This window comes from Mytilus edulis, chromosome 11 (genome assembly GCF_963676685.1).
Source record: "Mytilus edulis chromosome 11, xbMytEdul2.2, whole genome shotgun sequence".
In the NCBI taxonomy this organism is placed as follows: domain Eukaryota; kingdom Metazoa; phylum Mollusca; class Bivalvia; order Mytilida; family Mytilidae; genus Mytilus; species Mytilus edulis.
In genome coordinates, this window is record NC_092354.1 from 17,432,990 (window position 1) to 17,446,451 (window position 13,462).

General features: G+C 33.8%; 1 protein-coding gene across 1 annotated transcript; it reads right to left on the minus strand.

Annotated features, from left to right (window-relative positions):
* Positions 1-1,479: 1,479 nt before the first annotated feature.
* On the minus strand, positions 1,480-12,560 carry LOC139494043 (zinc finger protein 91-like). Its single transcript, XM_071282209.1, has 4 exons — positions 11,735-12,560; positions 11,231-11,482; positions 4,698-4,752; positions 1,480-3,269 (listed from the first exon to the last, which is right to left on the minus strand). Exons 1-4 carry the CDS (start codon positions 12,558-12,560, stop codon positions 1,670-1,672), a joined length of 2,733 nt encoding a protein of 910 aa, XP_071138310.1. The 3' UTR covers positions 1,480-1,669.
* Between the last annotated feature and the right edge of the window lie 902 nt (positions 12,561-13,462).

Consider the following 13,462-nt stretch of genomic DNA (forward strand, 5'->3'; position numbering starts at 1 on the left):
TGTGACCTCGTTTTCTACTGTGTTCTCCCATGATACGTTTTCTATTATGTTCTCCCCGTGAAAGGTTTTCTATTGTGTTTCTCCATGATAGGTTTTCTGTTGTACTCTTCCTGTGACACGTTTTCTACTGTGTTCTACAATAAGGTTTCTAATGTGTTCTTGCCGTGTAAAGTTTTCTTTAATAGTCCCCCCTGTGACACATTTTCTATTGTGTTCTCCCATGATAAGTTTTATGTTGTGTTCTCCCCGTGATAAGTATTCTAATTATGTTCTCCCCCTGAAAAGTAATCATTGTGTTCCTATCTTGATAAGTTTTCTGTTGTGTACTCCCCATGATAAGTTTCCTATTGTGCTCTCCCCATGATAAGTTTTCTTTAATGTTATCCTCGTGATAAGTTTTCTATTGTAATTTCCCTGTGATGAGTTTTCTATTGTGTTCGATTTCTCCTCATGATAAGTTTTCTATTGTGTTCTCTCCATGACAAGTTGACGTTTAATGTGTTCTGTCAATGATAAGGTTTCTGTTGTGATCTCACCATGATAAGTTTTCTATTGTTCTCCCTGTGAAACGCTTTCTTATGTGTTCTCATCGTGATAAGTTTTCTATTATGTTCTCCCTGTGTCACGTTTTCTATTGTGTTCTCCCCTTGAAAAGTGTTCTATAATTTTCTCCCCGTGATGTTTTTCTATTGTGTTCTCTCCATGATATGTTTTCTGATGTATTCTTCGTGTGACCTCGTTTTCTACTGTGTTCTCCCATGATACGTTTTCTATTATGTTCTCCCCGTGAAAGGTTTTCTATTGTGTTTCTCCATGATAGGTTTTCTGTTGTACTCTTCCTGTGACACGTTTTCTACTGTGTTCTACAATAAGGTTTCTAATGTGTTCTTGCCGTGTAAAGTTTTCTTTAATAGTCCCCCCTGTGACACATTTTCTATTGTGTTCTCCCATGATAAGTTTTATGTTGTGTTCTCCCCGTGATAAGTATTCTAATTATGTTCTCCCCCTGAAAAGTAATCATTGTGTTCCTATCTTGATAAGTTTTCTGTTGTGTACTCCCCATGATAAGTTTCCTATTGTGTTCTCCCCATGATAAGTTTTCTTTAATGTTATCCTCGTGATAAGTTTTCTATTGTAATTTCCCTGTGATGAGTTTTCTATTGTGTTCGATTTCTCCTCATGATAAGTTTTCTATTGTGTTCTCTCCATGACAAGTTGACGTTTAATGTGTTCTGTCAATGATAAGGTTTCTGTTGTGATCTCACCATGATAAGTTTTCTATTGTTCTCCCTGTGAAACGCTTTCTTATGTGTTCTCATCGTGATAAGTTTTCTATTATGATCTCCCCATGATAAGTTTCTATTTTGTTCTCCCCATGATAAGTTATCTTTTATGTTCTCCCCATGTCCTTTTCAAGATAAATAATCTACGATCTTGTCGTTGTAATAATCTACTTAAGGTCGTAGACAGTGTTCTCCTTGAACATGAACATCACTCATCAACTTTCATATGTTTTCATGGGAATATGTTCATAAACATGTGACTTCACCATTTTTCTTATGCATCCCAGTTTTGAGTTTTACTATAATTGTCATCTGTACGTTTTCTCGTGTGATTATCAACTACAAGGCCGAATACAGGCTTTATCATATACATCACAGGAACGGGGTTAATCACCTTCATGTGTTCTCATGTGACTCTGTAAATCGCCAAGTCGACTGAACCCTTTACCGCATACGTCACAGTCATGAGGTTTTTCGCCAGTGTGTATTCTCATGTGATTCTGTAAAGAATGAAGGCGACTAAACCCTTTACCGCATACGTCACAATCATGAGGTTTTTCACCTGTGTGTATTCTCATGTGACTCTGCAAATCACCAAATCGACGGAACCGTTTTCTACATACATCACAAACATAAGGTTTATCACCTGTGTGTATTCTCATGTGATCTTGTAAAGAATGAAGGTGACTAAACCCTTTACCGCATACGTCACAATCATGAGGTTTTTCACCTGTATGTGTTCTCATGTGAATTCGTAAACTACATTTCTGACGAAACCCTTTACCACATACATTGCAGACATGAGGTTTATCACCTGTATGTGTTTTCATGTGAATCTTTAAATATCCAAGCTGACCAAACCCTTTATCACATACATTGCAGACATGAGGTTTATCACCTGTATGTGTTAGCATATGAATTTGCAAATTACGATTAAGACTAAACCGTTTATCACATACATTACATGCATGAGGTTTTTCACCTGTATGTGTGCGCATGTGAAACTGTAAATGTTGAAGCCAAGAATAACCTTTCGAACAAACACTACATGTATAAAATTTTTCTCCAGTATGTGTTCTCATGTGTCTCTTTAAGTAAAGGCTTTGACTAAATTCTTTAGCACATACATCACATTTATGACATTTTTCACTAGCATGTATTTTCATGTGTCTCGTTAGGTAATTTCTTTGAGTAAATTCTTTAGCACATACATTACATTTATGACATTTTTCACCAGTATGTATTTGCATGTGTATCGTGAGGTTACGTTTTCGAGTAAATTCTTTGGCACAAGCTTCGCATTTATGACATTGTGAACCAGTATGTGTTCTCATGTGATTCTTTAGGAAATTTCTTTGAGTAAATTCTTTAGCACATACATCACATTTATAACATTGTTCACCAGTATGTGTTTTCATGTGTCTCGTTAGAACACTTCTTTGAGTAAATTCTTTAGCACATACATTACATTTATGACATTTTTCACCAGTATGTATTTTCATGTGTGTCGTTATGTAACATTTTCGAGCAAATTCTTTGGCACAAACTTCGCATTTATGACATTGTGAACCAGTATGTGTTCTCATGTGAGTCGTTAGGTCATTTCTTTGAGTAAATTCTTTAGCACATACATCACATTTATGACATTTTTCACCAGTATGTGTTCTCATGTGTCTCTTTAAGTAAATACTTTGACTAAATGTTTTAGCACACACATCACATTTATGCGATTTTTCACTAGTATGTGTTTTCAGATGAATATTTAGGTAATTTCTTTGAGTAAATTCTTTAGCACATACATCACATTTATGACATTGTTCACCAGTATGTGTTTTCATGTGTCTCGTTAGGTAATTTTCTGTGGTAAATTCTTTAACAGAAACATCAAATTTATGACATTCAACAACAGTAGAATCATCCTGTTGTCCAATACCTGTCTCTGTTGTATCATTTTGATTAATAACCTTATCCTCCACCATATTCATCCTAATAATAAACGTTATCTTCAGAATGTGTCTTCTGTGACTCTATAAGGAGCAAGAGGAAAAAAGGTTAATGACAAAACCAGGAATCAGTCCTATACTAATAGTTTGTGTAAAATACCGGCTTGTAAAGTTATCTAATGAGTACTCTATAAAAAGCTATACAAGATGTCTAAACCAATAATCCATTTGCCAATTACCGATTTGATTCTGGTATTACACATTCTTAAAATAAATTACTTTCCTTTGTCAATCGTAAACTGTTTCTATAGCGGACAAATAGCGTTTGCCAATGCAAATCATGATAGGTTGAAAGTGATGTATCGGCGGTTTCAACCAATTGTGCATGAAAAATAACCTTTAGTGACAAAAGTATTTAGCTAAACAACAAATTAATGTAATTCAAAGATTTGAAAAACTTAAAGGATACGCCGCGCAGGTAAATTTGCTCTTTCCCCTAGCTCTCCAGTAAAAATGTATGTCCCTCACAAGGGACCAACAACAAAAAGGGACCTCTAATTATAGGGTCAACTACGGGAATTGGCAAATAGTGTAATCATTTTGTTTATTTCCTTTGGTTACATCCTCTGACATTAGACTCGGACTTCTCTTGAACTGAATTTTAATGTGCGTATTGTTATGCGTTCACTTTTCTGCATTGGTTAGAGGTATAGGGGAGGGGAGGGTTGAGATCTGATAAACATGTTTAATCCCGCCGCATTTATGCGCGTGTCCTAAGTCAGGAGTCTCTGGCCTTTGTTAGTCTTGTATTATTTTTCATTTTAGTTCTTGTGTACAATTTGGAGTTTAGTATGGCGTTTATTATCACTGAAGCTGAAGGACACCTATGGGTGCGGGAATTTCTCGCTGCATTGAAGACCTGTTGGTGACCTTCTGCTGTTGTCTGCTCTATAGCCGGGTTGTTGTCTCTTTGACACATTCCCTATTTCCATTCTCAATTTTATTAATATTGTATTGTCAACAACATTATCTGTTCATCATTAAAATGGCATTTAATAATTTGGTTCGTCCTTTTCTAATATATATAACGTGTATAATTTGGGAATTTGGTATATGAATGTGTACAGATCATACTGCTAGTACCATCGGCAAACTTCGGGTCTATCCGCTACTCTCCTTTGAAGGTATTGAATCGGCCGAGTTATAGCATATTGCTATTGCAATTGTTAGAACCAGGAAAAAAAATTCTACTTTTGAATATACTAGCTTAATTACATTTATAAAGACAGGAATATCCCAGAAAAAAACACAATTAAAGCTTCCAAATTCAAGTTACTGGCACATTTCCTTATTCCAAGTGCATATTTTCAAGACTTTTTTTATGTTTAACCCTTATTGTCAAAATCACCAAATACACAATCATTTTGGAATGACGACCGACTACTGAGTGAAAACTCGGCTGGTTTTATACTTAACGATTGTTGTTTTCCTTCGCATTTCAAGTATGGTTTCTTGTGGAACACATTCTGATGAATAGTAAAAAAAGAAGAAAAGAAAAAAATCAATTTCAAAAGAATCAAACGAGAACATTAGGATATAGAAACTTGATGTACAAATGTTGCTATGCGAATACATTCCTGGAGTACCAACTGCAATTAACAACTGGTTTCATACCTTTTAAACAAGTACAAAGTAGGAGAGCACTAAGGACCCAACTTTCCAAAACATTGTACCAAATACGGCTAAGGTAATCAATTCCTGGGATAAGAAAATCCTCAGGTTTACGAAAAATGTCTGTACCTATCCCTTAAACGCGTCTTAATTTTCTCCTTCATTGGAGTAAGAATCGTTTAATATTACAATATTATGACTCCTACCTGCGTATATTGTCTCTGTATGTCTGTATCTATCTCGTTAAATTATGTCTTTATTTTCTCCCTAATCGGAGAAAGATTCGTTAAACAGTTACAATATTATGACTCCTATAGTCTATCTATCTGCTCGTGTCTTCATGTTCTATGCATGTTCACAACCAATATTTATACACTATATTGAAAATAACATATTCAATGACATGTGAAATTTGTATTAATACTCTCAATAAAAAAATCACCTAGAGCCATAACGGCTTTCACTTTAATTCATATAAAAATAATAACTAAGTTTAATTCAGTTCAATATGTATACTATTCAATACTAGCTTCTAGCAATACTCTGATTATGACATTTCATAACCTGTAGCCATGACAGCTTTCACATTAATTATTATAAAATTATTAAAAAAAACAACAATTAAGCAATTAAATTTTATATTTTGTTTAAGTCTTTGTTCTCGTTAATTAAGGAAATAATTGATGAAATATTACTTTAGTGTAGTTTTCACATGGATATGAATCATATTCTTAATAGATAATATTTTAAATATATATTTTTTATATTTTTTTTATATAACTGTTGAGGTGTCAGACCACCAATTAAAAATCCCTATCTGTTCAACCAAATTTTGCAATTTTCACAGCTTTCTAAATATTTTACCTTAAGTTTAACTTCAAGGAAACCAGGTATATCCTGAATTGTACATGTATCACCTTCCTACATGCCAATTTTCAACCAATGTTTAAAGTCTTGTAACAAATTACTGATTTTGAAAAGACAGGTACTACCAAAATAACTCCCGGTTTTCTGGAAATCTTAAATTAGTGTACTATGTAGCGCATTAATCCTGAATTTTTAATGCAAACTCATAGACAAGTGAATTTTGGCTCAAAATGGTCTAAATATATTTCCCTTTCACCAAAAGTTTCATTTCTGCAAATTTGTTGGTTAGTTTAAGTAAACAATGACATCAAAAGCACTATTTTGTGTCAAAGTAGGACTAAACGTTCTAAATTGGAGGGAGTAATTGGTGGTCTGACACCTTGATGTGCTACATATTTTTGTTTCGTTCATTTTTTAGAACAGAAATAAATAGTAAAATATTTGGCCTCACTCCCTATGAATGTTACTAGCCCTTTATGGATCCGTAAAGGGTCAGTAGCAAACCATATAACTATAGAATGCGAAACAAAAATGGAAGATGCTCTGTTCATAATAATATAGGGTTATTGCATGAATATTGGGGAATTTTGTCCCGAGTAGAATTTTATATTGCACGAACTTGCGAGTGCAATATATGTTCTACGAGGGACAATATTCCACTATATTCATGCAATAACCCTTTTATTGTATAGCAATATAATATTTGAAAGTAAAAATTGGTTTAAACTAAGATTTTGTCGTTGATGACGTCATGAATTTTAAAGATTTATTTTGGAATTTATTGCACGCTAACTTAGGTTACTTTCTGTGGAAAATATTAAATTACTATGCAATAATATATAGAATCATATTCAAAACAGTGTGGTCCTGGCCATTGATTGACGACCTAAATTATCCCATTGACTGGGACAGATTAGGTGAACGTTTGTCGGTAACAATCACTGCTCACTATGTACTTGTTAAAGACACTGAATCTGTGGGGTCACCAAAGGTTCTCAAAACCTAAATAAAAAAATTCGAAAAACGAATCCGGAATAATACGATGTGTTGATTTATATCAATAATATAAATCAAAACATAAAGGTTATTCCTGAATAATTTTTCCAATTATTTTATTATTAAAGGCGTTAAGAACCTTTGGTGACCCCCCAGTTTAAATTCTATAATAAGCAAGAAGTGAGCAATGGTCGTTACAGACAAACGTTCACCTAATCTGTCCCAGTCAATGGGATAATTTAGGTCGTCAATCAATGGCCAGGACCACACTGTTTTGAATATGATTCTAATATAAAGTGTCTTGGGTATGTATAATCTGGTTTTTTAATGTTCTGAATGGAGCGAGAGCGTAATTCTTGAAGCGAATGTTTTTTTTTTCCAGTGATGACTTTTTCGGATATTCCCCCGCATGCACTTCCAGTGTTTGTATATTTTGTAATTAATCTTAAAATCTTTCAAAGACGCTTTCAGATATTTGAATTTAAATAACATGATCAATAGTTACAGTGTATATAAAGTGCGAATCCAGCTAGTTCATTTTCACGTCATATGCGGGTATGTCTATTGTAGAATAAAGGATCATGGGAAAACTGTATTTGTTTACGTTTTGAAAATACCAAATTAATTGATTTGAAGGAAAGTTTTTACATATTTTCATTGTGATATGTCTTTATTATGTACAAACATAGCATTAAAGTTCAAATAAGTGTTATAAAAGCAACATAATATAGCATATCGATTTTTGAAAGCGATCCATTTTAACTAAAGATGCGATGAATTATCACTGTTAGTGCAGTCATTTCTGATGTGGAATTTTCGAAGATGCGAGGAATTTTTATTGTAGAATTATGTGATAAATGCACTTGAAACAAATGAAAAAACTTAGTTGATGACTTTAAAATTTATGATAAATGTATTTTCAAATTGAAATACAAACTCCTCATTCATTCTTTATCAAATATATAGCTTTTCAAACTTGTAACAAAAACGCTTCTCAAAATGTCATATTGTATTCTTCAAATTACGTTTTTCCTTGATTTAAAAAAAAATTTAAAAGATATTTCTGTATTTTTTTGAAGTCAAAGATTGATATTGCGGAGTTTAAGTGCAGTCTGTGTAAAATAGAGACGAGTGCATTTGAGGACGTTATCTTCCACGCAATAAATACACTTGCGAACAGAGAAATATGCATCTTGAAACGCAATGGTGACAGAAAAGCTTATAAAAGATTAATTTCCCCAGTTGTACCCTCAACTGCTTCAATTTCCATATTCTGAAAAAGACAGTTTTGGTAGAACAAATGTTCTTGTCTCGATTGTTGCTTGCATGATTTTAACTGAAACGGTATGTGACATAAATTATCCACAGTCATTAAAACATGAAATGGAAGGTGTGGGCGAACTTTTTTGTTTGCATTGGTACGTGAAGTAGAGCACCCTTGATACAAAAAGAATTATCCGTAATGAACAGCTCGATACCAGAGGAGGATTTAGGAGGACAGGGGGTTGCCCCCTTTTTGGGAAAACATTTGGTTACTTTTATATGGAATCACTGGAGCGGGCCCCCTCTTAGGTAGTCATTTGACCCCTAAAATTTCTAGATCCGCGAGTGGATACTACCACAGAGGTCAAACAATGCACATTTGGGTAATTGTACACAACATGCATGCTACAATTCATGTTTGATGATCTTAAATCCTTTGGACCTCTATGTGGGCTATTTCGATAACTTGGTAAAAATCCCCAAACTGGATACAAGGTTAGATTCAGCATGTCAAAGAACCTCAAATATCCATAAGGTCTTTTGTCTATAAAAATGCATGCATGGGATACATTTGTTATTGAAGGCATGACTGTAACAATAGGATGAAGATAAAAAAATTATCTTATTCTGGGGTATCATGGGGGGGGGGGGGGTCTGATCCCTGATCCCGCTTACTATACTTTATCAGATTCCCGTATCCCGCTTATACGATGCAGTTCTCATTTTTTTAAATTTTCCGTGTCCCGCTATACTTTATTTCTCGTTTTCACGACACAATCATTTGACTATCACGTGTCACACTTACAAAAAAATCGGCAATTCCGCGTCACGCTTATACCCCAACGCGACCCACTATTCTACTCTTCTGACTCATATTAAGCCCATTATAAATATATTAAAAAAGTGTGTTTTTTATCCCTTTTTATCCCGTCTCGTTTCGGGTTGAGCCACAGATAGATAAGATGTCATATGTGACAATGAGACAACTCTCAAAACGAGTCACAATTTAAAAAGTATACCTTTATACGTCAAAATGGAGTCTTAGCTCACACCGAACAGCAAGTTATAAAGGGCCCCAGTGTAAAACCTTTTAAACGGGAAAACCAACGATTCAATCTTTATCAAGATGTACGTAATTAGTAGTGAAGTGTCATGGAAATGGATAAAAAACCAAGGATATTGAAATGGATAAAAAAAACAAGGATAAAGATCCCTATACGATTCATAAGAAATTTTAAAAATGGAATACATTTGAAATAAATTTTATTTCTATTGAATTTATTTAGAGTGTTTTAAAACCAAACTTTCCTCCGTAAGTTAAATTTTATCAAATCCGTCTCTTACTTTATCTATTGTTTGAGCAAGTCGGCTAAATTAAGGCTTTACAGCTAATTTTCTAATGCATGTAAAGCAAAACTTTGGTTGACTTGATTGCTTAGTTTGTATAATTGTTTATACAAACTTTGTAAATAAGATTGACATCTTTAAACAATATGTATCGGCATAGTTTAACCTGTATTTATATAATTATTATATTTGAATTAAATTGGGTGTTATCATAATGATTGTACAAAAAAAAACCAAAGCAAGCACGCTAACTGAAGTCTTGCTTTACATGCTTAAAAAATACGCTGTAATAGATAAAAAAAATAAATATATCATACAGTGAAAATCTCATGATAAGTTTTCTATTGTGTTCTCCTAAAGATGAGTTTTCTATTGTGTTCTCCCTGTGGCACGTTTTCTATGTGATCTCCCATGATAAGTTTTCTATTGTTTTCTCCCCGTGAAAAGTTTTCTATTATGTTCTCCCTGTGGCACGTTTTCTATTGTATTCTCCCATGATAGGTTTCCTATTGTTTACTCCCCTCGATAAGTTTTCTGTTGTGTACTCCCCTTGATAAGTTTTCTGTTGTGTACTCCCCTTGATTAGTTTCCTATTGTGTTCTCCCCTTGATAGGTTTTCTATTGTGTTCTCCTCATGATAAGTTTGCTATTGTGTTCTCCTCATGGTAAGTTTTATATTGTGTTCTCCCTGTGGCACGTTTTCTATGTGATCTCCCATGGTAAGTTTTTTATTGTGTTTTCCCCGTGACAAGTTTTCTATTATGTTCTCCCTGTGGCCGGTTTTCTATTGTGTTCTCCCCTGGAAAAGTGATCTATAATTTTCTCCCCGTGATATCTTTTTCTATTGTGTTCTCTCCATGATATGTTTTCTGTGTATTCTTCGTGTGACCTCGTTTTCTACTGTGTTCTCCCATGATACGTTTTCTATTGTGTTCTCCCCGTGAAAAGTTTTTCTTTTGTGTTCTCTCCATGATAGGTTTTCTGTTGTACTCTTCCTGTGACACGTTTTCTACTGTGTTCTACAATAAGGTTTCTAATGTGTTCTTGCCGTGAAAAGTTTTCTTTAATAGTCCCCCCTGTGGCACATTTTCTATTGTGTTCTCCCATGATAAGTTTGATGTTGTGTTCTCCCCGTGATAAGTATTCTAATTATGTTCTCCCCCTGAAAAGTAATCATTGTGTTCCTGTCTTGATAAGTTTTATGTTGTGATCTCCCCATGATAAGTTTCCTATTGTGTTCCCCCATGATAAGTTTTCTATTATGTTATCCTCGTGATAAGTTTTCTATTGTAATTTCCCTGTGATGAGTTTTCTATTGTGTTCGATTTCTCCTCGTGATAAGTTTTCTATTGTGTTCTCTCCATGACAAGTTGACGTTGAATGTGTTCTGTCAATGATAAGGTTTCTGTTGTGATCTCCCCATGATAAGTTTTCAATTGTTCTCCCTGTGAAACGCTTTCTAATGTGTTCTTATCGTGATAAGTTTTCTATTATGATCTCCCCACGATAAGTTTCTATTTTGTTCTCTCCATGATAAGTTATCTATTAAGTTCTCCTCGTGAAAAGTTTTCTGTTGTATTCTCCCCCTGTTCTTCTTTTTAAGATAAATAATCTACGATCTTGTCTTTGTAATAATCTACTTTTCGTAAGGTCGTAGACAGTGTTCTCCTTGAACATGAACATCACTCATCAATCTTCATATGTTTTCATGGGAATTTGTTCATGACTTCACCATTTTTCTTATGCATCCCAGTTTTGAGTTTTACTATAATTGTCATCTGTACGTTTTCTCGTGTGATTATCAACTACAAGGCCGAGTAAAGGCTTTATCATATACATCACAGGAACGGGGTTAATCACCGTCATGTGTTCTCATGTGACTCTGTAAATCGCCAAGTCGACTGAACCCTTTACCGCATACGTCACAGTCATGAGGTTTTTCACCAGTGTGTATTCTCATGTGATCCTGTAAAGAATGAAGGCGACTAAACCCTTTACCGCATACGTCACAATCATGAGGTTTTTCACCTGTGTGCATTCTCATGTGTCTCTTTAAATATCCAAGCTGACCAAACCCTTTATCACATACATTGCAGACATGAGGTTTATCACCTGAATGTGTTAGCATATGAATTTGCAAATTACGATTAAGACTAAACCGTTTATCACATACATTACATGCATGAGGTTTTTCACCTGTATGTGTGCGCATGTGAAACTGTAAATGTTGCAGCCAAGAATAACCTTTCGAACAAACACTACATGTATAAAATCTTTCTCCAGTATGTGTTCTCATGTGTCTCTTTAAGTAAAGACTTTGACTAAATGATTTAGCACATACATCACATGTATGACATTGTTCACCAGTATGTATTTTCATGTGTCTCGTTAGGTAATTTCTTTGAGTAAATTCTTTAGCACATACATTACATTTATGACATTTTTCACCAGTATGTATTTTCATGTGTGTCGTGAGGTAACATTTTCGAGTAAATTCTTTGGCACAAGCTTCGCATTTATGACATTGTGAACCAGTATGTGTTCTCATGTGATTCTTTAGGAAATTTCTTTGAGTAAATTCTTTAGCACATACATCACATTTATGACATTGTTCACCAGTATGTGTTTTCATGTGTCTCGTTAGAACATTTTTTTGAGTAAATTCTTTAGCACATACATTACATTTATGACATTTTTCACCAGTATGTATTTTCATGTGTGTCGGTAGGTAACTTTTTCGAGTAAATTCTTTCTCACAAACTTCGCATTTATGGCATTGTTCACCAGTATGTGTTTTCAGGTGAATCTTTAGGTAATTTCTTTGAGAAAATTCTTTAGCACAAACATCACATTTATGACCAGTATGTGTTCTCATGTGTCTCTTTAAGTGACTACTTTGACTAAATGCTTTAGCACACACATCACATTTATGCGATTTTTCACTAGTATGTGTTTTCAGGTGAATCTTTAGGTAATTTCTTTGAGTAAATTCTTTAGCACAAACATCACATTTATGATATTGTTCACCAGTATGTATTCTCATGTGACTCGTTATGTAATTTTCTTTGGTAAATTCTTTAACACAAACATCAAATTTATGACATTCAACAACAGCAGAATCATCCTGTTGTCCAATACCTGTCTCTGTGGTATCATTTTGATTAATCACCTTATCCTCCACCATATTCATCTTAATTATAAACGTTATCTTCAGAATGTGTCTTCTGTGACTCTATAAGGAGCAAAAGGAAAAAAGGTTAATGACAAAAGCAGGAACCAGTCCTATACAAATGAACACACTTTTTCTATGTATAGAAAAAGGCTGGTAAAGTTATTCACTCTATCAAAATATAGTCTAGAAGTCTGAAACAAATACTATAAAGTCTTATTAATAAATATATATATTTTTTGCACCTTTCTTGAAATTATATGAAGCTATGGCCCCTTAAATAAAACTAATTTGTATTTTAGGTTAATTTTTGTAAAAAAAATATATAGGTTTTTAATTGTTTTTGGCATAAATAATCTTGGCAGCCATCTACGACCAAAACATTTTTTTAAAAGATATATTGATGAATTTATTTTCATTTTTAGCCATGGCGTTGTCAGTTTATTTTCGATTTAAGAGTTTCTTTGACTGTCCCTCTGGTATCTTTCGTCCCTCTTCTATATCAAAATTGAAATATTTTGGTTACAAAACATTTTGTTTGGATCATAGGTGACTACCAAGTTTTTCTTGAAGCTTTTAGGTCTAAAAATTGCACAAAATCAGCGTATTTTGACAAAATGTCCCCAAAAATGTCTACTCTGGAGAATATTAAGTACATTTAGGAAAATAACTGATTTTTTTAGCATAAAGGATTTTCCATTGTGTGCCATAAGTGAACCTTGTCCTTTATCTGTTCATCACTAAAATTCGTCCTTTTCTACAAATATAATTGAGGAGTTTGGTTTATGGATGTGTACAGATCATACTTTTATTGCAATTGTTAGAGCCAGAAAAAAATCTTTCTACTTTTGGATACACAAACTCAATTATAAAGACAAGAATATCCCTGACATTAACATTACATGATGATTCAAGAAAATGAG

Excerpts from the sequence above, each read along its gene's own strand:
- LOC139494043 (XM_071282209.1), bottom strand. The coding sequence starts at position 12,560 with ATGAATATGGTGGAGGATAAGGTGATTAATCAAAATGATACCACAGAG. Across the intron at positions 11,483-11,734 it reads ACACATGAAAATACATACTG|GTGATAAACCTCATGTCTGC; the intron begins GTGAACAATGTC and ends TAACACATTCAG. Across the intron at positions 4,753-11,230 it reads TCACATGAGAACACATGACG|AATGTGTTCCACAAGAAACC; the intron begins GTGATTAACCCC and ends ACTATTCATCAG.